The sequence below is a fragment of the Plectropomus leopardus genome, chromosome 3 (assembly GCF_008729295.1).
Source record: "Plectropomus leopardus isolate mb chromosome 3, YSFRI_Pleo_2.0, whole genome shotgun sequence".
NCBI classification, from domain to species: domain Eukaryota; kingdom Metazoa; phylum Chordata; class Actinopteri; order Perciformes; family Serranidae; genus Plectropomus; species Plectropomus leopardus.
In genome coordinates, this window is record NC_056465.1 from 19,760,800 (window position 1) to 19,782,486 (window position 21,687).

Consider the following 21,687-nt stretch of genomic DNA (forward strand, 5'->3'; position numbering starts at 1 on the left):
TGTATGAATACTGTGAGTCAACACCATTATCTCAGGAACTGCCTCACTATGCAAACCCTGTCAGCAATGTGACGCGCTAAAAGCAAAGATCACGCAGTTTACAGTGACGATGGCTTTTGGCTCAGAGATATGCTGACCTCCTGGGGCCAAATGGGACACTCCCAGCAGCATTGGGCCAATCCCTGCACACCGCCTGCAGGGATCAAAACGTTTCCAGGAAGTTCAAAGAGAACAAGCCTGGCAGATATGGAGCTGCCTGCTAATGAGCTGCGCCTTTAACCTCCTTAACCACCTGGGGGAGAGACACACACACAGGAGACTTTTAACCATGACGGGTCAGATTAACAAGCATTCACAGCTCTGTGACCCGCTGGCTGCAACAGAGTTGCTTGTTTATGCAAAAGAAAAGGATCCAAACAAGCAAGAGTTTATTTAAATGTTATTAGCTGTTTATGAGGGAAGTGGGAGCAATGGTTGCTCACTGACATAATTGTGGTGGTTTGATGAAGCCAGGAGGTGATTAAATTACAACATGAATGTGCCACTTATAAACTGATGGAAATAGTAATTTAAAAAAAGAAGAAAATGTCTGGTTTATGACACCAGGACGGCCATTTTAATATGAATAAAAGCAATAGTGGACATATGGTATCATCATTAGCCTGACTAGTTCCTATGGTCCATGTGGCGTGTCAACATACACAAACATGTTGTTCACATTGTCTTATTGATGCTCCAAAATGAGGCAGCATAGATGGGGGGGGGCGAAGAGCTCAATGGTAAAACAAGGCCAAATCAGAGCAAAGGCACGCACACTCACACATACTGACACACATTACAACACACACGCCAGTTGACATAGACACAAGTACAGGACGAGGGTGTCTTTGTGGCTCGGCTGCCTAATGAGTGTGGACAAGCTCTGGATGGGGCTCCTCCTGATCCTCGCCGCCTGGCAGCAGGACAAGGAAAAAATCACAATCTCACCATCTGCCCACAGACCACCCAGCCAACACAGGGAACCAAAGGCGACCTCTTTAACACTAAACCAAACTGACTCTCCATGCTGGAGCTAACTCACCCAGATACTGATTAGGGCACTTTCCTGGCATTAATTAGATGAGTGATCTCAGTAATTTCACCTCCACAATTTAATGAAAAGAGACAGAGTCATGCCAGCTTTGTATTTACATCACCACACTGCTACTATTTGACAATTAGACCTTCGATCTAACTGGACAACTGCTGCTGGCAGCTCTCCAAGTATCTGAGAACAGTCAATATTGACTCAGGTACTCTGCAGAGCTGCTGTGAGGTGAAGCAGCACAGGCAGATGCAAACAGGCCAATTCTAATAAAGTTTCAAATATTTAAACTTACTAAGGCATGGTCAATTAATTTTACAAGACATGTTAAAGAGTCAAAACGGCCAAATTAGCTGGAGATAACAGACTGTGTCGGATGGAGAGCTCTTGATATCTGATTAAAAATTATAAGCTGCTTTCAAGAAATTTGCATAAATGCACAGGGGAAGAAAAAAGATTAAAGAGGAAGGTTTCGTGTGTAGGATTTAAGGGGATTTATTGTCATTAATGACATATAATACAACAAGTATGTTTTCTTTAGTGTATATTTACCTGAAAATAAGAATTGTGTGTTTGTTGCCTTAGAATGAGCTGTTTATATGTGCATAGGGAGCATGTCCTTGAATACAGTGATCACCATGTTTCTACATTAAACCAGAACGTACAAACCAAACACTGTCCCTAGATAGGGCCATTTGCATCTGCCACTGTAGAGAGAAGCCGCTTAACAATGAGAGGGTTGAAAAAAACACAGATTTTTATAATGAAACTGCTTCATTCAGTATTTTTACCGATTTAACTTGCCAGGTCCATTTGCTTTTAAGAGGAAAAGACCTCTCCGGATATCTCAGTTCCTGGTCTTTAGATATCAAAAAAAAAAAAAAAAAGTGAGCAAAGATAAGCTGGTGCTAGGTCAGCAGCCCATCTCTGACAAATCAAACAATGCAGCTTTGCAACATGAAAATGCTTCATTGACTGTTTCTACCATATTTAACCACCTGGTCCACTTGTTTTGGAGAGGCCTCAGCAGATAATTTAACTCCTGCTGAAGGAAATGTTACCAGGAGAGGTTTCTGATGCTTGCAGAGATGTCATGTTTTAAATGCAGTATGACTTCAGTTTGCAATGAAACCTACAGTATTCTACTGTAGGTTTAGCACTATAGATGTGAAAATGTGAACTCCAACCTAACGCCTTTGCAGAAATTTATAAGTAATAAAACCTTTCCTTAAAAAAAATATCAAAGCCGTTCTTCCCCATGATTTTAAAGGGACAATTCTTTAACTACAGACCAAACACTGATGTTTCACCGTGGCCTAAAAATGACCTTTCTGACACTGTCAATCAGAAACATCAATGCTTTGATATCATGACAGGATTACTAATATGAAGACAAATTCATGGTATGGTACAGTGTTTGAGAATAAGGTAAGAAACAATGAAAGCAAGTGTGCAGTTCCCTGTCTAATAAAACACCAACATGACTGTGGCAGCCTTTAAACAAGCTCCTGAAGCTGGACAGAAATAGCTCTTACTGAACAAAACACATGACAAAAACTGTTTCTGAGCTGTATTTTGCCTCCTTGTTCAAATGATACAGCCGTAAGTGACAAAAGCTCAGGAGACAAATACATCAAATTACAAACAAATGGAAATTAGTCAAACACTGACTATATATAACACAGTGAACACTGTGTTGGGATTGTTTTTTCAATCACATTCAAGAAAATGTTGTTGAGAAAAAAACAAAAACAATTTAACTGACTACATGGAGACTATCATTACTGTATAAATTAGTATTTCCAACACTGTCCAGCCCACAACATCGGCCTTACTGTAAATCAAACAGACAAAGCTCCCAGATTTCCACTTCCCTAACAGTCTCCTGACATACGCCGACTCAGCTTATACTGAATAACTGCTGGGTAGGGCCCTACTGAGCCAAGCCTATAAAGGACTCGATGTGTATTGCGCTGAATAGGGAGAAGAGTCAAAGTTTCCTTTAGCACCTTTCTCCTCTAATGTCATTGTGCCAGCCAGGTGAAATTCTGAATTTGGAAGGACGAGTGTGAGTGTTTTACAGTGCGCAGACTCAGCTGTTTGTCTATGAGCTGTCACAACAGAGGCCCTGCCCTGTACTTTGGAGCGACATTAAAGAACACAAAGAGGCAAAGAGGGTCAAACAATAACACCAGTCACCCTCAGTGGCAGAGTTCTTGTTTCAGTGCAACAGAAGCTGCAGTCCGTCTTGTCGGCTCATTCAGGTGACCAGCAGTCTGACCTACTGCTGCTGCCTGCCAGCAGATTGAGCCTGTACCTGTCTAATGATCTAAACTGGCATGGCCCAAAAACTCCTCACCCTGGGCCGCATCCAGGAGAAGCAGGTCTTGGTGAATGTGCTCTTTACCAAAGCTCCACGCCATAGAGGTCTTTGAATGAACTCAAGTCAGGTCAATTTTATTTATAGAGCCCATTATCACAAATCACAATTTGCCTCAGAGTGCTTTACAGCATACAACGTCCCTCTGTGCTTGGACCCTCACAGGAAGAGCAACTGAGGAGGAATCCCCCTTCCAGGATGGTAAGATGTGCAATAGATTTTTACGGACTGGATATGATGTGCACAGTCTTTCGTAACTCCACTCTTTTTTATGCTTGCTCCTTCTGCTGTGTAGCAAGATGAGCCTCCTAAATTTTCACCCCAAATGCTGTCAAATCTTTAATAATTGTCAGTGCAGGCTCCACAATTCTTGACCAGTAAAGAAGCTGAAGAGAAACACAGAGAAAATAAAATACCAAACAACAACCACAAATCATGGAGATCTCAGTTGGCACAGGATTAATATAATCACATAACCTGTGTTTGGCAAAACATGGTATGTGAACTGCAGGTGAGTTTTTACTCAACAAATCACCGACATGGTAGATTCACACGGGGTTTAAAATCTCAGACAGTCTCTGCACTTAATTTCAAAGTAATGGAGGTCCCCAGATAATACTAGTCCCGGGCGAATAGTGCTTTAGCTTGGCCCCGCCACCTGGTGCACATTTGCCAAATGGTGTCCAAAACCAAAGGTCCTATGACAATGAAAACAATCATTTCTGCTTTTTGAAAAGTGTAAGATGGCACTGAGGCCAAAGTCAGCACTGTGTTAAAACAATACAAGGGTGTGTGTTGTGGGTGTGTTGCTTCATGTACTGGTGAGACAACTGAATACAATCCAGTGAGCCCAGTTTGAGTTAACAACAGATCATATTGGAGATACTACTAAGGTAACACAGACATTACTTTTATGGCACAACAGCTTTCCTCCTACTGGCCTCGCCTTCTGCATAATTTCAGAGATTTTCAGTAGTTTTCCAAATGTCTCTTAATAATATTATGATGCCAGAAGCAAATGTGCGACACTCAGCATGTTGAGTCGTGGTGAATGCAGCACGCACAGTATATCATGTATTACACATAGACCTAGACCAAGTAAGGACTTGTCAATGGCAAAATAAAATGGTGTTACAGAGCTTCAGTAAACACAGGCACTTATAAACCTGGGAAGGTAAGTGGCATAAAAGAATTAATTGGAGGATGCAATCAATGGGAATACTTAAAGCTGCTCAATGTTGGTGCCAACTGCGCTTATAAGCCCTGACTGAATTCTGCCTTTTAGCTTCATTGTAGCAACATTGTAATATTTCAATCTGATATTGTCCCATCAATGTTTAACCAGCTATCTGCAGGAATAAAAACACACAGCACACAAAAAATGGGCCCAGGTGCACAGTTTACATTGACCCTTATTGATATTATGTTTCTGAGGCTGAACTGGTACCAAAACCTGTTTTCCACCAAAATCAACACATTTATGCAGGTTTTAAAAACACAGGAAAATTGGCTACAAATAGGCGATAGATTCCTTTCCCATTGCCAGTAGACCAGAGCTGTGCACACAGCTCTGCAGCAAATGAGTATGTCTTTGTATGTGTGTGTTTTCTGGTGTGTCACAGTGTGTGTTTTTTCTGGTGTGTCACATTCTTCATCACGGACAGGCCGGAAAACATTTAAGTATACTGTAAAATGCAGCATGGAGTCAAATGAAAATGTCACACTTGATCCTCTTTTTTTAACATCTGTTACTCTTTTTTGCAGTCTTGGGGCAGACTAATTTAGAAACAATGTGTGAGCACTGTGTGGGTGGAGATGGCCTGTATTTGGTGGCGTCCCGTCATTGCATCACACCGGAAAAGAGGCTAAAATTAGTGTATCCATCCTTGTGTTGTGTATTCATCACTGCTGATTGAAGGCGATCAGAGCTGGAGCCGATGACTAGGGGTTGACAGATATTGGTTTTTCAGGGCGGACACCGATACCTATTATTAGAAGTTCATGAGACCGATAACTTATGTGTGGAACTGATATGCATTTACAATAAAAATGAAAATCTTTCTGTCAAAAATGAAGAATTTGGAATATCATAAACTCCAACACAAAATTTTGTATTAATGCCTTTAGCAAACTGAAAATGAAACTTCCCACCAACTTTTTTATAAAGTCAAGTGAACATTTTAATGAAATGAATAGATAAAAATAGCTTCCTGGGGCTTTACAAAGGAACAGGTCGTCCCATGCTGACACTTCCTTTGCACTTTTTAATTAATTAATTTTATTAGCAATCATTGAAATAAAATGCCGATACAGATAATCAGCAAAATGCCAAATATCAGCTCCAATAATCATCCAGGCCGATAATCTGTCGACCTCTACCGATGACTACTGCAGAATAATATGAGCCGAGAGTGAATGTCGATTGTAACCTTTCCCATAAGATACAGAAGATCCTGGTGGGTTTTATTGGATTTTGTGCAGGAACGGGGCTCAAAATTTGGCAGTTAAAATGTCTCATAATATGATTTTGTTCTAAGTGTATACATAACACAGATTTCATGAAGATATTTGCCTTCATTCCTATTAACATCTTTTCAATACAGATGTGCCACCCTACCAGCTTACACGCTGAGGTACTTAAAGACAATGGGGACTGCTAAGAACAATATAATGCTGACTCTTTTGACATTAGGGGGGCTTTCTTATGTTTACTGAATTTTAGGGACATCTGGAAGAATCATTGTTCTTTTTCTCTCTTCGTCTTTTACTTATATGCTTAAATACAGTGTTCAAACACCATGTACCTGCCAACATCTCAGTCTGGCTGCAGTTTTGGAGCAGTATTGCAATGCTGCGACTCAGTTTGACACATTCTGAGCACTCACCACAGTTCCCCCACACAGAACGAAACCTCAGGCCTTCCTGTTCCCATGACCAGCATGTCAAAAGCTTTCAATACATAATGGACAAAGAGCATCTCCTACGTAAAGGTAGGCTTTAAGATATCAAAAAACTATACAGTCTTAAAGGTCTAGAACAAAACGGGGGATAACTGTTGGACTGGTAAGGTGTTAATAAAAGTTTGCCAAAAAACACATTTTAAAAATTACTTATACTCACAACTTCAATATTCAATACATCAAAAATTAAACTGCAAGCGTACTAAGGTGCTCTCATCTAACACCCAGTGCATACAAAAACTCAAATGACTGGTTTCAGATATAAATGTAAAACAAAAGTTATTCTTCAAAAATTTTTAAATCAAAGTTTGAGCCACTATGAACTGAGGGTAAAAAAAAGGGCATGACGGGGGCTTGAGCATAATCAGCCTATGAGAAGAGAGAGAAACATCTAATGAATTGCCTTTCATCGGTGCACAAAAGCTGAGGGCCTTGAGGAATGTCCCCACTCTCTCTGAGGGACAAAGGAGGCAGGACGGTATCGTGGCCTCACTTGGAGGTAGCGGCGTGGAAGAATGCGCAGAGGCAACTGTTGATTTGCATCTGTTGATCAGACCTTTGTTCCTCCCCCGTCACTGTTTTCACACAGGAAAACCCAAACTGAAACCCACTTGAAACCACTTTGATTTCAGTAAATATGCTTGCTGACCAACATCATCTCAGTATTTAGCAGCGGTGGTGCCACTTAGTCAGTCAAAGGTACTTACTCATTTGTCGATCTCCGTAGCTGATGGCCTCAGCGAGGGGGCTCCATCCCTGAGCGTTCTTCACCTTCACTGGTGCATTGTGGGCCAGCAGCAGGTGTGCGCACTCTGTAAGTGGAGAGGAAGATGATCAGATATGTAGACAATTACTGAAATTATAACAACTTCATCTAAATAATAGCTTTTACTTCTTTTGTATGGCACAGGAAAGGTTACAATTGCCATTAAGTCCCAGGACAAATGACAGGTATTTATCACACTTATTTTCACCCCTTTTGCTTAAAGGGGCTTAAACGCTTAAACATTGTTCAAATTAGTAAACACCAAGTTTAAAAGAGGGACTGAATAAGTAACCGATAGGTAAAAAAGAAGTAACCACTTTAACATTTTCACTGACCTCCATTCTGCTTTCTACCATTCACTACCCAGTTTTCCAGGCTGTCCATGACGTCACATGTGACAAACCAGAAAAATCCAATGAGGTATACTACTGCAGTATCGTGTACTCCGTCTATTGGCAATAGGAAAGCAGTCCATCACCTATTTTAAACCAGTTTTCCCCCATGTGCCAATAATTTAGACAAGCAAGATACAAAACATACAGTATGCACACAAAAGACCAGCAGCACAAAAAACACAGCAGAGGAAAGAGAGAGATCTGTACATGAATATGTGCCTTACCAACAAAATTCAGAGGATACTCCCATAATAAGGGTTTGTTTGCTTTTAGGCTTAAGTCTAGCATCTTGGCAGTCAAGATCCTTGGAACCTAATTGCAGTCAACTTATGTGTGCTTTAAAAAAGTTCAACAAATCTGTAAAATGTGTCTGCAACAAACAAGTAACCACTACCACTTAAAAACCTGGCTGCTGCTTTCTGCTTTAACAGGAGACACTGGAGACACATTTAATTCAGGCAATAAAAAGAGAGCTGATGAAAGTATGAGCTAATTCCTCTAAGTGATAAACGTAGCACCATTAAAAGATTAACAGGGTTTTTTTTTTACCATAAGAAAACAAGTGACTGCACTTAAGCATCAAAGGTGCCTCAGAGATGACTGACAGTTATCAGGAAATTTGTTTTCTTTTAACTAGAGAGGCAAAAATATACAGAGAGAAATAGATGGGACAGAAAAAGTGTGGTATTTCGCAAAAATGACCTTTATTAAAGGCCAAATGCCAATGGGTGAACAAGCTCTAATGACTTTCCTCATTTGTCTTTCCAGTTTCCTGATGCTACACATCCACAGCCAAGTGGCAAAGCATCAACCTCGAGGCTGAAAAATAAAGCCAACGCATGGTGACAAAAACTGCAGTTCCTTAAATGGCCACGTGCGACTGGCTTCAGAAGTTAACTCAGTCTCCATCAACCCCTCTTTCACAGTCTGGCACCCAAAAAGGTTTTGGCCTTCATAGCTAATTTCCCCCTAATTTTATAACTCTGTTTACATTTAATTAAAGCTTAAAGTAGCACATGTTTAAGGATGTGGCCACCTGAGTGTAAGGCTGTCTGTGAGGCATTGCTACAATTTATACCTTTTTACACAGTGATCTCGCTACAGGGCTATTACAAAGTCCCTTTGCGCCACCTTTGCATTTTCACACAGAACCAAACACTGGCGGTATCATGCTGCTCTCGTGTGTGATTTTAGACAGCATGGCAGCATTGCAGAAGCAAAAGAGGCATGACGGGCTCGATATTTGACACAACAGCATTGCCCTCTAGTGTGACATAAAACATGCATGTCAGCCTTTATGAACAATAACAATGGAATAACATCTCAATAAAAGTAAATTACTGTCTCTGTCATGTGGCAGCTGATCTTGTCTTATGCTCTGAGGGTAAGGAGCTTCCTGACCTGAGCCACTGTCTTCTTTGAGTTAGCCGCTAACTGCCACATGTTGACCTAAAATGTCCCGCAGTGGGCCGCATGTTTAACATGTCAAAACGTCACATTGTCACATCCGGCTCCACAAAAACAAGATGATGACAGCCGAAAGGCTAAACGCAAGGCTTGTGGCGCTCCACAAACCTTTGGGTTTTGTCACAGTTAGGGCTGTGCAATTAATCGAATTTCAATTTTGATTATGATTTTGGTTTCCCTCTGTTTTCAAAACCAGACAATTGCGATAAAATATTTTCGTACAGTGTGATGACTTTAACAATGTCGCTCCCGTTTTGTCTTTTATTTTGCAAAAATAAATCAAGCACACCCTTTCCAAGTGCTCTGCCCGTCCCACCAAAGTCCAAACAGAAGTTTCAGCATGGGTTGAATACAGCGAGTCATGACACACTGCCTCTCTGGTTAATCTGAAACTTTGATGTCTCCTTTTGGATCCAGACAGTGTGTGCAGTTAAAGGACATTCAGTCATAAACATATATACAAGAGTTAATGCTCAATAAATGCATGATGTTCTGAAAGCCAATGAGTAATCAAGTTGAATAATCGTGATTTCAATATCAATCAAAATAATCGTTATTATTATTTTTGCCATAATCAAGCAGCCCTTGTCACAGTAACTACTAGGTTCAAACAATGTGTAATATTTCCCACCTGAAGTCCTGAATTTTCCCCAGCGGTATACGATATATGACGGTAAAAGTGTCTGCTTCTAACACCTCCTCGATGGTCAGTGTGCTACTTACTTTTAGCTTTTCAGACTTATTAATACACAATAGAAACCCAAAATATGTAATATTCTCACACACATTTTCCTTATTAAACAGAGAAATTCAACTGTATACCTTTTGAATTCAACTTCCTCTAGGTCATGAAAGACTGTTGGTGCTTAACTGCCTCATTAACTCATCATAAAACAAACTTGACAAAAGCATAATACAACTCGCCCAAATCATTTTGCTTACTCTTGCTAGTAATCTAATTAGTAAGTCCTCTGTTCCAACAATCACCAGCCTTGATTTGGTCAAAATAAATCCTTATTCCCTGCGGTCTCTCTCTGCCATTGATGGTCGCCGGCTCTTTACAGTCCTGTAACTTAACCATTCACTTCTAGGTGTCACGGTGTCTTTCAGCTCAGATACCTGTTCCACCAGCAGAGAGTGGACACTGACTGAACATCCAGCCTTTCTTATGAGCTGCTTTTTGTCATCGCCTTTGATGTTGCTATGGTAACCTCTGCATTTATACTCAGTGCCAAGGAAAAAACGCCAAGAAACTTACTTTAACTCTGTGCCAACAATGTGCCCAACTCTAAAAAAAAAAACTCTGAGACAGGAACCAACCAAAAAACAGTCCAAGACACTTTTACTTGCTTCATTGCATTCTTGCTGTTGCATACTTCTGTTTAATCTGATCATACTTTCATCCAAAATGTATCTGATCCCTTTGCACAATATATTTGAGATAGAAATGTTGGTTGAATGCTTATACAAGCTGAAGATGTTTCCTGCAGCATCAAATCAATTATAAAAATTAATCCTGGTTTTATAGAGGGGCAGATTGTGTATAGGATTGAGATGTCAGCTGACCCATTAACTTAAGAGCCATATGGGACCAGCAGTTACACAAGTCTCAGCATCCTACTTTGGACTCTATACCACTATGAAATGAGGAAGGACTGTCAAACATCCCCTGTGGAGTGACCGTCAGAGCTTGTGCTTGTATTCCAACAATGGGAAAACAGCCAAAGAGCCTCATCCCTCTTTCAATGGCAAGATCAGCAGTAAGTGCAGCGCAAAATCCCTCCACTTTCTGGGCAGCCTGTCAACAAACTACAGCAAGCCAAAAGATGAAGCCTGTTGTTCCGGCTCAGCTGTCAGTTTTGTCATGACATCATTCATTATAGTGTTGGCGTCTGTGCGTCTCTGTCTCAGCACTGGGCAGGAGCTGTCACAGTCACAGGCCTGTGAGCAGCATACAACTCCAATGCAATGCAGAAGCTAACTGCTAACAGTCTGCTGCTGAGTGGATATGTAGGGCTCTCACTTGACGGAGCAGGAACTTGGCCGTTATTAGAACTGTTTGACCGGTCTTTTCAACAATCATTCATGCGGACAAAAGACGCAAAGTAGCTCTAATTACAGCCTGTCTTTCATTTCAAACATTTGAGTCAACCCTATTAGTCACGTAAACAAATCCAACTGGTTACTGCCCTCATGTACAGACTTGTTTCTCTGCCAAACAGTATGAAAGCTATTAAAAAACCTGCCTCAGGTGGTGTACTCACAGAGCCAACCTGGTGCAGAAAACTAGAAATAATAACTTCTGCCTTTTGAAAAAAGAGCCTTGCACATGGCAACATTGTCACAAAATACCACATCACCCTCTGATCTACATACTCACAATGTTTTATTAATAAGAAAGAGGCCAGGGTCTCATGCATTCTTAATGACAGAAAAGAATACATTCTGAAACTAATTAAACTTATTATCCACACAACAAAGAGGCACATGGCTATCCCAGGAGAGTAGTTGCAATAAAATACAAAGGTGTGTTGTGACAACACCCAAAGCACTAAGGCCATATTCTCTTAAGAAACAATTACCAGCAAATACCATTGCTCTAACACACAACTTGCTTCCATGTGGAAGCAAAGTAAAAATGAACAAAGACAAGCCAATGGGAAGTCATTGTGTTCACACCAGGGGAGCAGCTGATGTTCAAAGACTTGGATCCTTACTAGTCTGAATTTGTTTTCTTTTAAACATTTCTGCCCGATTTCAATTCATGTGATCTGTATATTTAGCACTGAATACTGTCCAAGGTTCAGCACTTCAGAAAGATTGACTAATATCGCCCATATTGCATGCTTTAATTTATTGAAGCTGCGCTGGCACCGGAAAGGGCGGACGTTACTGTAGAGTTCCCCATAAAGAGTCCTACATCAGCAAACAAAAAGAGCAAACCTCTGTGTTTATACATTAGTCCAATCCTTTCCTGGATTTGGGGATGGAGCAGCTGATAACAGAGGCTGATGGTGAGAAGTCAGGCAGCCGTGTGCACGAGCGTTTGCTTTGTGACGTAAGCCCTCTATTCCCTCTGGCCTCTGACTTATATATCACCCTGCTGAAACCAATGATTGTGTAATAATAATGACTACATTTAGCAGATACTGTACATTATATAACCATGAAAAGAAGAGCCAGGCCATGTGTCCTGAGCTGCCAATATGCTAGCTTCTGGTCAGGCATCAGACTTTCAGGTACAAAAAGGGAAATTTCAAGCTTTGAGGATTAACTGATATTGGCAAAAATGTTTGGGTGGCTTTTAAATAATCGGTTTTAAATGTTTTAAATGTTTTAATTATGTGTCAAATATTTGTAGTATCAATAAACTATTTAAACTCAATAAATCTAGAGTAATCAGAACACAATACCAAGAGTTACCCATAAATTATGTCTAAGTAAAGATTCAAATTTTGAGAGCTATAATATAAGGGCTGCAACTAACAATTTGTTTATTAATTAATCTGCAGATTGTTTCTATATTAATCTTTTTTCCCGATAAAATGACTGATGATTTTGCTGAGAGGCTGGATTCCTTCTAGGTTCAGGTGATACCAGAATCATTACTCTAGCGTTGCGATTAATGCGTTAACGCTGAAAGGCCTAGTATTTCTATTTGAAAAATAATAATAATAATAATAACAATAATAATAAAACAATTCAGTTGGTTCAACCAATTTATTTAAATCATTTTGATGTTGAAATAGTTGATAAAAGGTATCCCCTTGTGACCCAGGAGTTGGACTGCCAATCATGGACTGCAGTGTCGTTGGTTTCATGAAATTCCCCTTTTTTCTTGTTATCACTTTATAAACAGGTGAACCAAATAAAGTTCCCACCAAAAATTTCACTTTATCTGTCTATGGACCAACAAAAAACTAATTAGCTGTCAATTCTGTATAATATTATACAGATATAGTATATTGTAATATAAAAGTGCTTCTTGTGCGTGTTTTCTTTGTGTGTTCCTAGTTGGAAGCTGGAAAAGAGTAATCAACAAGTGCAGGTGATTCATTTGAATCCAACTGAAAATGCTGCCTGGATGCATTAACATTTAACCTATAGCTCATTAGAAATGGTTTGCTGTCTGCTGATTCGATCCGATGCGCAGTTGTGAGAGTACTGATAAGAGGAACGCTCCCTGTGGTTCTCTGGGTTGACTGCACGTGCAGCAGCTGTACGGAGGTCCTGCTCGAGTCACATACAACTCTGACAAAGGGAATGAGAGGCCGAGCAGGATGGAGCAATAAAGTGCTTATCTAATGCTTCACTACGTGCAGTGGCTACAGATGGGACACTTGTCAAGAGGCTCTGTGGGCTGTTAAACCCCCACCATCCCCACCCATTCTGATCCAGGCTGAGTACATCTATAAAATAGCTTTTTCACTCACTTCCTCAGCATCGATCACACACTCAGTGACCGAATCAAACAGCAGCTGAAGAATCTTATTGTTGCAGTCTCTGAGGCAAAACTGAAAAAAATAATGTCCTGATTTAACAGTCTATTCTGTTTTTTAGAAAAGACCTTATAAAATGGGCCCATGTACCATTTCAAAGGAAGACTAACCCTGACAGACTGGCAGTCTGACTCCAAACACTCACAAGGCTGATATCTTGTATCACTGAGAGCAATTTCAAATATCTGGTGATTTGATCTTTTTGGCCACGGGAGCAGATATCACAACCTCTGGACAAAAGACAGACATTATCTGTCCAGTGGGCCTCAGGAGAAAACTGTTTTAATCTTATACCTGTAAACACAGTGTCGTCTTAAAACGTAGAGTGAAATACGGCATTTAGTGTACTTCAAGTTTCAATTTGCAGAGTTTTATTTTCAGAGAAAGTGCTTAGTCAGGACACTCAAAGACATTCAAAAGAATGAGTCAGGCAGTCACTTGACAAGTATCTTTCAAATAGAAAAATCCATTGTTGTTCACAACATTGATTCAGGTGTTGTTTCCGTATTTACTCATTTGGTTTATTAATTTCTCTCAACTTGGCACGTCCTTTTAATCCAGATACTGTTTCCCTACTTTTCTAGGGCTAAAGCAATTTGTTGATTTATTTATTGGATGGCAACCATTAAATCAAAAAGTAACTATTTAAATAATATATTGTTTAGTTATATTTAAACCAAAAATGCCAAAAAGGACAAATAAGTGTGAATAAATAATTATGCTTTGATGAGCTGTGCCCATTTATGATAATTAATAAAATACAATAAAATAAGAAAGTTGGTAAAGATGATGTAGTAAATCATGAAAAAAGAAGTGCATGTGCACACTGTTGTGTAGATGTTAAATATGGCAAAAATATACCTATAATTATGAACATACAACTTCACTGCCTTCTCAGTTGTCACCAATGGCAGAATCACAGACATTATGTTCTGCTTGTAGCTGTTATTGACAAAAAATGATGTTTCTTCTTCTACAAATATTTTTTTCCTTCTGTAAAAGCTCAAATATTAAGGGACTATAGAGAGGCATCACTCTGTCATTACCAATCTGCTGAATATTAAACACACAAACACTATGACATACACAAAGAGAGCCTTGTCCTCTCCATACCACCAGAACAGCCACACCCAGACTATGATCTCATGCTGTAGCCTTCAGCCTGTCTGGCCTGAGCATCCCTGGAGGACAGGCTAGCAGCTCAGGCAAGAGATAGGCAACCTCATTAGTACAATCAATTCCATAGCGTCCCATCCGCTACTACGCTTCAGCACTCCACTGTCTGGATTACCGATAGGCAGTGGCAGGGCCTTCACACCCGTCGACAGGAATTGAACTTTGCGAATGTGAAATCAATTGAAACCCATGCTCAAATGACAGACACTGAACAAATGTGCGATGCCAGTAACCCTATGCTTGAATTGTTCCCTAAGAACCTGCTGCAGAAAAAGGGGAGGATTAATTTTTCAATAGCATGTTCAGAAGTCTCCTTGCATTGCATTAATATTTGATGCACATGCTTTCAGTCCAGCCAGCGCAATGCATTTAAGAACAAAATCATGTAAAGATTTCCCCAAAGCCTTGATACATCATGACATATTCATCATATACTCCAAACTGATTGTTAATCTCGGGCGTGTTACATAAATACAAAGCTTGTAACACTTTTTGATTTCCTTTTGGGAGAACAGAAAGAGCTTTATCTGTGTGAAACATCGTGTGTGTCGACTTTTTAAGAAGACTAATAACTATCATAGTAACTAAGTAGCCTCTTCAGCACAAGAGATGCCAGCAGAAAACTAACATAAGCACACTAAGCAAATATTAACGAAGAAAATGACATCTCTTATCTCAACTAATTATCTCCTTTGCCAGCCTCAAACTATTAGTCTTTGAGCTAATGGTGGAACATCAATCAGAACAGGAGACATTGGCCACAGAGAGAATCCTATTTCTTGCAGTGTCATCATTATCTAACCCCACTGATTAAATAGGTCCTCTTTCTATAATTATATGAAATAGAGAAGACTGTAAGAAAGGAAGAAAATTGTTTTCTTGCTGAATTCTTTTTTTTGACCAGGCAAGAATCCATAAACACAACCTTTTTATTCATGCATGAGCATCTTGCCATCTGGGATTTGTGTGGTGATCTGTGACAAATGTCTGGTGGTGCTTAGCCAGACAAATGCACACACAAAGACAGGAAAACAAACACAAACACATACACAAACACACAAAGACATACAGACCCGAAGGGAGGTTAAATTAGAATGCCACAGAGAAAAAGACAAATATAAACCACATGGAGGTACGTCTTTAAACATTACTCACCTTTGTGCCCCATCATGACAGCCAGATGCAACGGTGTGTTTCCTGAAGAAGAAGATGAAGAAGAAAAAACTGAATTTTTCAGCTACTTTTATAATCACAATAAGAAATGAGGGTCTGTGATAAGCACTGTGTCTCTAGGACTGTCACATGCAGGGTGAATTAGATGTTTAAATTAGGAGGGAGAATTCACTAAATTCAAAATTACACAGTAAGTATATGCCTATTGTGTGTTCTCAAACCATGACAAGCAATATTATAGGCTATTAACCTATGGCACCCCTAAAATGAGCTGAATTTAACTGGCAAGGACATGGTTTGTTAACAGATATAAAGTAAACTCGAATGGCTTCACACTATAAAAGCATTCAGAGAAAATAACATTTAAGTCAGGTGTGGAGATTGCAGAGCTCTTTTTCCCAGGATGTGAAATGTGCCTCATAAGCATAGGAGAATTCCTCAAGAGGAAGCCAAACTGCCCAGTCAGCTCCTTCAGGGAGAAAGCAGTGGGCAAGCATCCAGAGTACAGAGGGCCTGCCTTGGAGAAGCCCCATCAGGGACCCTGATGTGCTTTAAAAATACAAGGCGGGGATCCACTTGCAGTCCCACAGGATGATGTGATAAACAGACTCGCCAATTTAATGAATGTGAATGGAGTTGTGCCTTTTCAAGATCAGTATCCTGGTTGGTGTGAATAGTTTCCACTGGCAAATTTCCTCAACAAAAAATATGAATAACATAGTGCTAAAATGTAGGTGCAAGGGAAAAAAATAATACAGCATAATATCATGATATTTTGTGTGGCAATATTGTATCGATACCCAAACGGCAAGTATAAAGTTTATAATTATATATATTATTCATGGGGCTGCCCCTTGGAAGTCAGAAACTCGAATCATCAGTCGGACACCCATAGTCAAGTGAGATTGCTCCATGTCAAGCAGTGTGTTTTTTTCTGTGCAGTGTGCTTCTGGAGACGTTTTAGTCCCCAGGTGTTGCTGTGGAGTGAGTGCATCTGACTTGTATGCTACGCTTTGCAGCTAAGGACATGCAGTCAGTGGCACAGAGGGAGAGAGAGACTGCACTGTACGGTGAATAAGTGGTGAATTCACAGCTCACAGTAAGTAAATATAATACAGTCTCTGGCTTTTGCTGATATCTAGTGTCTGCAAAAAATGTTGTGCATTTGTGATCTGTCATAAGTGCTCTTAGCTTCTTTATATGACCTGGATACTGTTGTCACTCTGACCGTCCTGCAGAGCCCGCTCAGACTTTAAAAGAGAGAGAGAGTCAAATATTCGTCTTGAACAGCCAAATCCAATACGAATGACATAATTCTGAGTCGGGTACAGCCTTAATTATCAATATTGCAAATATATATCAAACTCCTGGTAGCCTATGAGACAATAAAATCTTTTGGTTTTTTTCAGTTCACAAGAAAAAATTTACTGCAATAAAAACTACTGAAACAACAGATCGTAAGTTTTCTTTTGAGGACAGTTTTTAACTAACCAGTCCAGCAAAATAATCAACTCATCCCAAACTGATTTATTTGATCTGTATAACCACTAAGTGGTCAGGAAAGACACCTTGATTACACAGGATATCCTCACTTCTTCTCACCCCCTTCACCACTCCTTTCTAGTTATAATTACACTGGAAAACTTTAAACACCGGAGTAAAATAAAGATGCTTTCTGAATGGTTTGCTACAACTGCTGGTGCAGTGAGTAAGTGGAAGTGATTATTGTGATTTGGATAAATTGACCAATCAATTATGACATCATTTACCATCTTTATAACCACTAACTGTAGTTCATACTCGCTATACATGTGGCTAATAATGCAGCTCTGTTTCTTTGTTCATAACCCATTGACTGTTACTAAATGTAAACATGCTAACAGCCTTGAGGTAGTATCCACTGGATGCTAATGTACATGTAAAAACACAAACTGCTGCCACTGAACCATGGCAACCCTCAACAAGACGGGCAAAACCTTTGAATAACACAGGCTCAAGTTCCAAAACACCAGAGGCAAATATCCTTTCAAACACCTTGTTGCATCACACCGTGTCAGAGCTGTTATTTGAAGACAGACCACATTCCAATGCTGACAGTGAGCTCAAGTTCAGGCCACCTTTCGTCTGGGCACGTGAACCGGAACAAAACACTCTCGTCCTTTTGTTAGTCCGGGGAGGGTTCCTGTGGAAATGGTGGTGTTATCTGAGCAGACTTTGTCCTGCAGAGGAGGCGCTATCAGTCTAGGGAAAGTCTTGCAAATAATCCATAAATATACTCAGTGGCTGCAGACCAACTTCTAATAACCAAAGATGGCTTATCTGAGAGGGGTGACTAGCTCTGATTAATTAGGAATTTCAGTGCTGTATGTGAGGGGAGGCTTTGAGGCAAAACTTCAGCTTATGCAAATGCTGCTGCTACGGTCCTAACGAAAACTAGGAAATATGACCCATTACTCCAGCTCTAACATCTTTACACTGGCTATCTGTCAATCAGATAATTTATTTTGAAATCTCACTGCTGGTGTATAAATCACTCTGTGGCTCAGCATCCAAATATATCTCTGTCATGCTTGTGACATATGATCCTTCTAGGACCCTCAGGACACATAGGGCTGGCCTACTGACCGTCCCAGGAGTTAGAACAAAACATGATGAAGCGGTGTTTTGTTATCAAGCAGCACAAACCTGAATGACCTCCCGGATGATGTCAGGAAAGACCCAACTCTGACCACTTTTAAGTCAAAGGTTAAGAAAAAAACATTTTTACCTGGAAATGAATAAAAACTATTAACTCGATTTTAAATAATCTTAAATAAAAAATGTGTCTTTGCACCTCTTGTCTGCACTTTTTTTTTTTTTTACATTTAATGGTGACTTTTACTATATTTTAATAATTTGTTTAGTCCCTTTGTATCTTTTCTCTTTACTCTTTTAGTGTACATCCCTATCCTTTGCTATGTTTTATATTACATTGCTCTGGAAAGTACCTTGGATTGCTCTGTTTTATAAAACGTGCAGTACCAAAAGATGCCTCGCTTAGCAAAAACAATTTAACAACTTCTTCTGTGCTGTTGACTTGAAGGCACTGAATCTTAAGAAAGTGTAAGGTAGTGGAATTAAAACACTCATGTTGGCCTATAGGGAGAAGCCTCGCCTACTTCCAGTGCTACTGGGGACTGATGGCCTATTAGCTAACTAAAACTAAGATTTATTAGACCTTAAAATTGGTGGCTCATGGAGTGTTTTGCTGCCTTTAGGGATAAGAGATAAGCAGCTGGTAGGCTCACCATGGACGTCTTTCTGGGCGATATTCTGCGTCCGTATGAGTGAAGACAGGCGTCGGACATCTCCTTTAAACACACATTCATGCACCGGAAAGTCCTGCCCGGTTCGGATGATGGGGTTTTTGTTGTTGTCATCGATAACATCCGACAGTGTGTTAGTGTTAGCGTTAATCTGCGACTGCTGGTTCTGCTGCTGTGTGGATGAAGACTTGATTAACTTGTGATTGCTGAAGATTTTACTCGCTCTGCTCTTGTTGTTCGCCTTGGAGGCGGTGAAGGTCCCGGTGGCAGCCTCCTCGTCCGGCTCCAGTAAATCCTCGTCCTTGTTTGGCCTGTGATCCTTGCGCAGGGAGCGGATCTTCTCTCCGGTCATTTTCTAAACAGTTGACGCTGGCGGAGCAGAGGGTGTCGTCGCTGACGATGACCCTCCGGGCGAACTGATGCGATTCGCCAGTTGGAAGTCTTCACGCAAACACTGCGAACTGCACAACATGTAACCACACTTAATCCTCCACCGGACACGCAAAAACGATCTTTTATCCGAAGACGAACAAGTGGCGACTTAAGTAAGAAAACAAACACTTCACCCTTCTGCTAATGTTGGAAACTGTCGTAGGTTGCTGCACAACATAAGCGGCTCCAGTTGACTGTACTCTGGTACGGAAGATTCGCCTGATGTCTTCCGCCTAGTAGTATCGCGAGAGTTCAGCAAAGGTTACTGGCGGTCACTAGCTAGTGGCTGATCAAAACATTTGTTTCTGGAAAGTAAAATAAATTTACTCAGATCAATTTCTTTACTTCAGTAAATGTACTAATACCACGCTACGACAGCACTCTGTTAAAAGTAAAAGTCCTGCATTGAAAATGTTAGGTATGGAAAATTAAGCATAATCATGAAATTGTGCTCATTGTACTTCAAGTATGAAAGGGAAAATTACCCAATTCAGAAAAATCTAAAAAACAAAAAAAGGAAGAAAAATTGAATAAAAATAATAATAACAACGACAATAATAATAATAATAATAATAATAATAATAATAATAATAATAATAATAATAATTTTAAAAAACCCTCAAAAATAAACAACTCAAAACAATTTTTTTAAAAGAGGGAAAGAGGAACTTATTAGAATAATTGCAAATGTACCTTATTCAAAAAATGATTAAACAAACTTTTATGTCAATCACCTAACTGATTAATCATTTCAGCTATAAACAACTGAGTAGTTTAATTTATCTAAACATGTATTTATACACTTTTCATATGGTCTATATGCAAAAATATTTCTAAAGTTACTAGTAACTAAAGCTTTTAAATAAATGTAGTTAAGTACCAAGTACATTATTTCCCTCTAAAATGCAGTGGCAATAAAAAAAAACCATAAAAACCTTAAGTACTCATTATGCAGAGAATGACCATGAGTCTTATCACATATGCATAAAAAAGTTAAAACATTAATGTGTAATTAACATTTGTGTGTTGTAATTTTATCTTATTTAACTACTTTATATACTGGGAATAGGTTTGTTATTCTAATAATCCCCTTAAATTCCAATACTTCCAGTAGCACACTGTAAACACAACTTAAACAGAACTACAAGTAAAGTACAGCTGCTATCACCAAAATGTACTTGACATATCAAAATGTGACTTCCAGTATATAAATGTGGAGTAAAAAATTGAAAATTATATGTATATGTAATAAAAGATCTTCACACAATATCACAGCGATGCTAGGAACAATCTGTCTCAACAAGAGGCAGCAAGTTAATGAGATGCAAAACTGAACATAATTTCCCCAACTAAAGAAGAGAGCTCACTTGACTAAACGTTTATTTGCCACGTTGGTATTACTTCATAGTACTTTGTTCATATTGACAAGTTCATGTGTCCAGTACTGTCTAACATTTCAGATCCTCTAGGCAAGCATACTGTGCATGTTACTAAAGTATTTCTTGTTTGTCTTTATTACTGTATTTAAATCCATGAAATCCAGCAACTTTTTGTAGCACACAATATTATGTACTTGTACAAATCCACAATGTATTATTGTGACACTATCATTGTAAAGTGTGTATTTAGTACATATTAGAGTTAGAGTACACCTAGTTTTTATTTCAATCTCTAGACTAACTGTATCATGTTTGTTGTTGGTCGTTTAACATTTTATGGTTGTTGGTGCTGTTTTCTTACCTTTCTTATGACATTTGAGTGATGATTTTTCACTATGCTCTGATATCTATCTGTTGCATCAATGTTGCACATTTAAGCAGTGGTGTGATGTAATAACACTAATAATTATACTTTGTTACAATTCTTAATTTTGTTTTGGGCTTTTTGGGGGGGGGGGGGGGGGGGGGTATCTGTGCTTTATTTTTATTTATATTTTTTAGCATTTACTTTTACTTTCAATACCTTACACTTAAGTACAGTAAGTATCAGCTACTTTTAGGACTTTTAAACAAGTAATATTCTAACAGGCAACTTCTACCAAAGTCCTTTC

General features: G+C 39.4%; 1 protein-coding gene across 1 annotated transcript in view; it reads right to left on the minus strand.

The window, feature by feature from the left end:
- Window positions 1-19,831, minus strand: part of ankrd13c (ankyrin repeat domain 13C) — a 36,494-nt gene extending 16,663 nt beyond the window's left edge. Inside the window, exons 1-3 of the mRNA XM_042482321.1 lie at window positions 19,188-19,831; window positions 15,883-15,924; window positions 7,132-7,236 (exon numbers count right to left, since the gene is read on the minus strand). Of these exons, the coding sequence (XP_042338255.1) occupies window positions 7,132-7,236; window positions 15,883-15,924; window positions 19,188-19,557 (517 nt within the window). The 5' untranslated portion in view covers window positions 19,558-19,831. The remainder of the gene's footprint in view (window positions 1-7,131; window positions 7,237-15,882; window positions 15,925-19,187) is intronic.
- Between the last annotated feature and the right edge of the window lie 1,856 nt (window positions 19,832-21,687).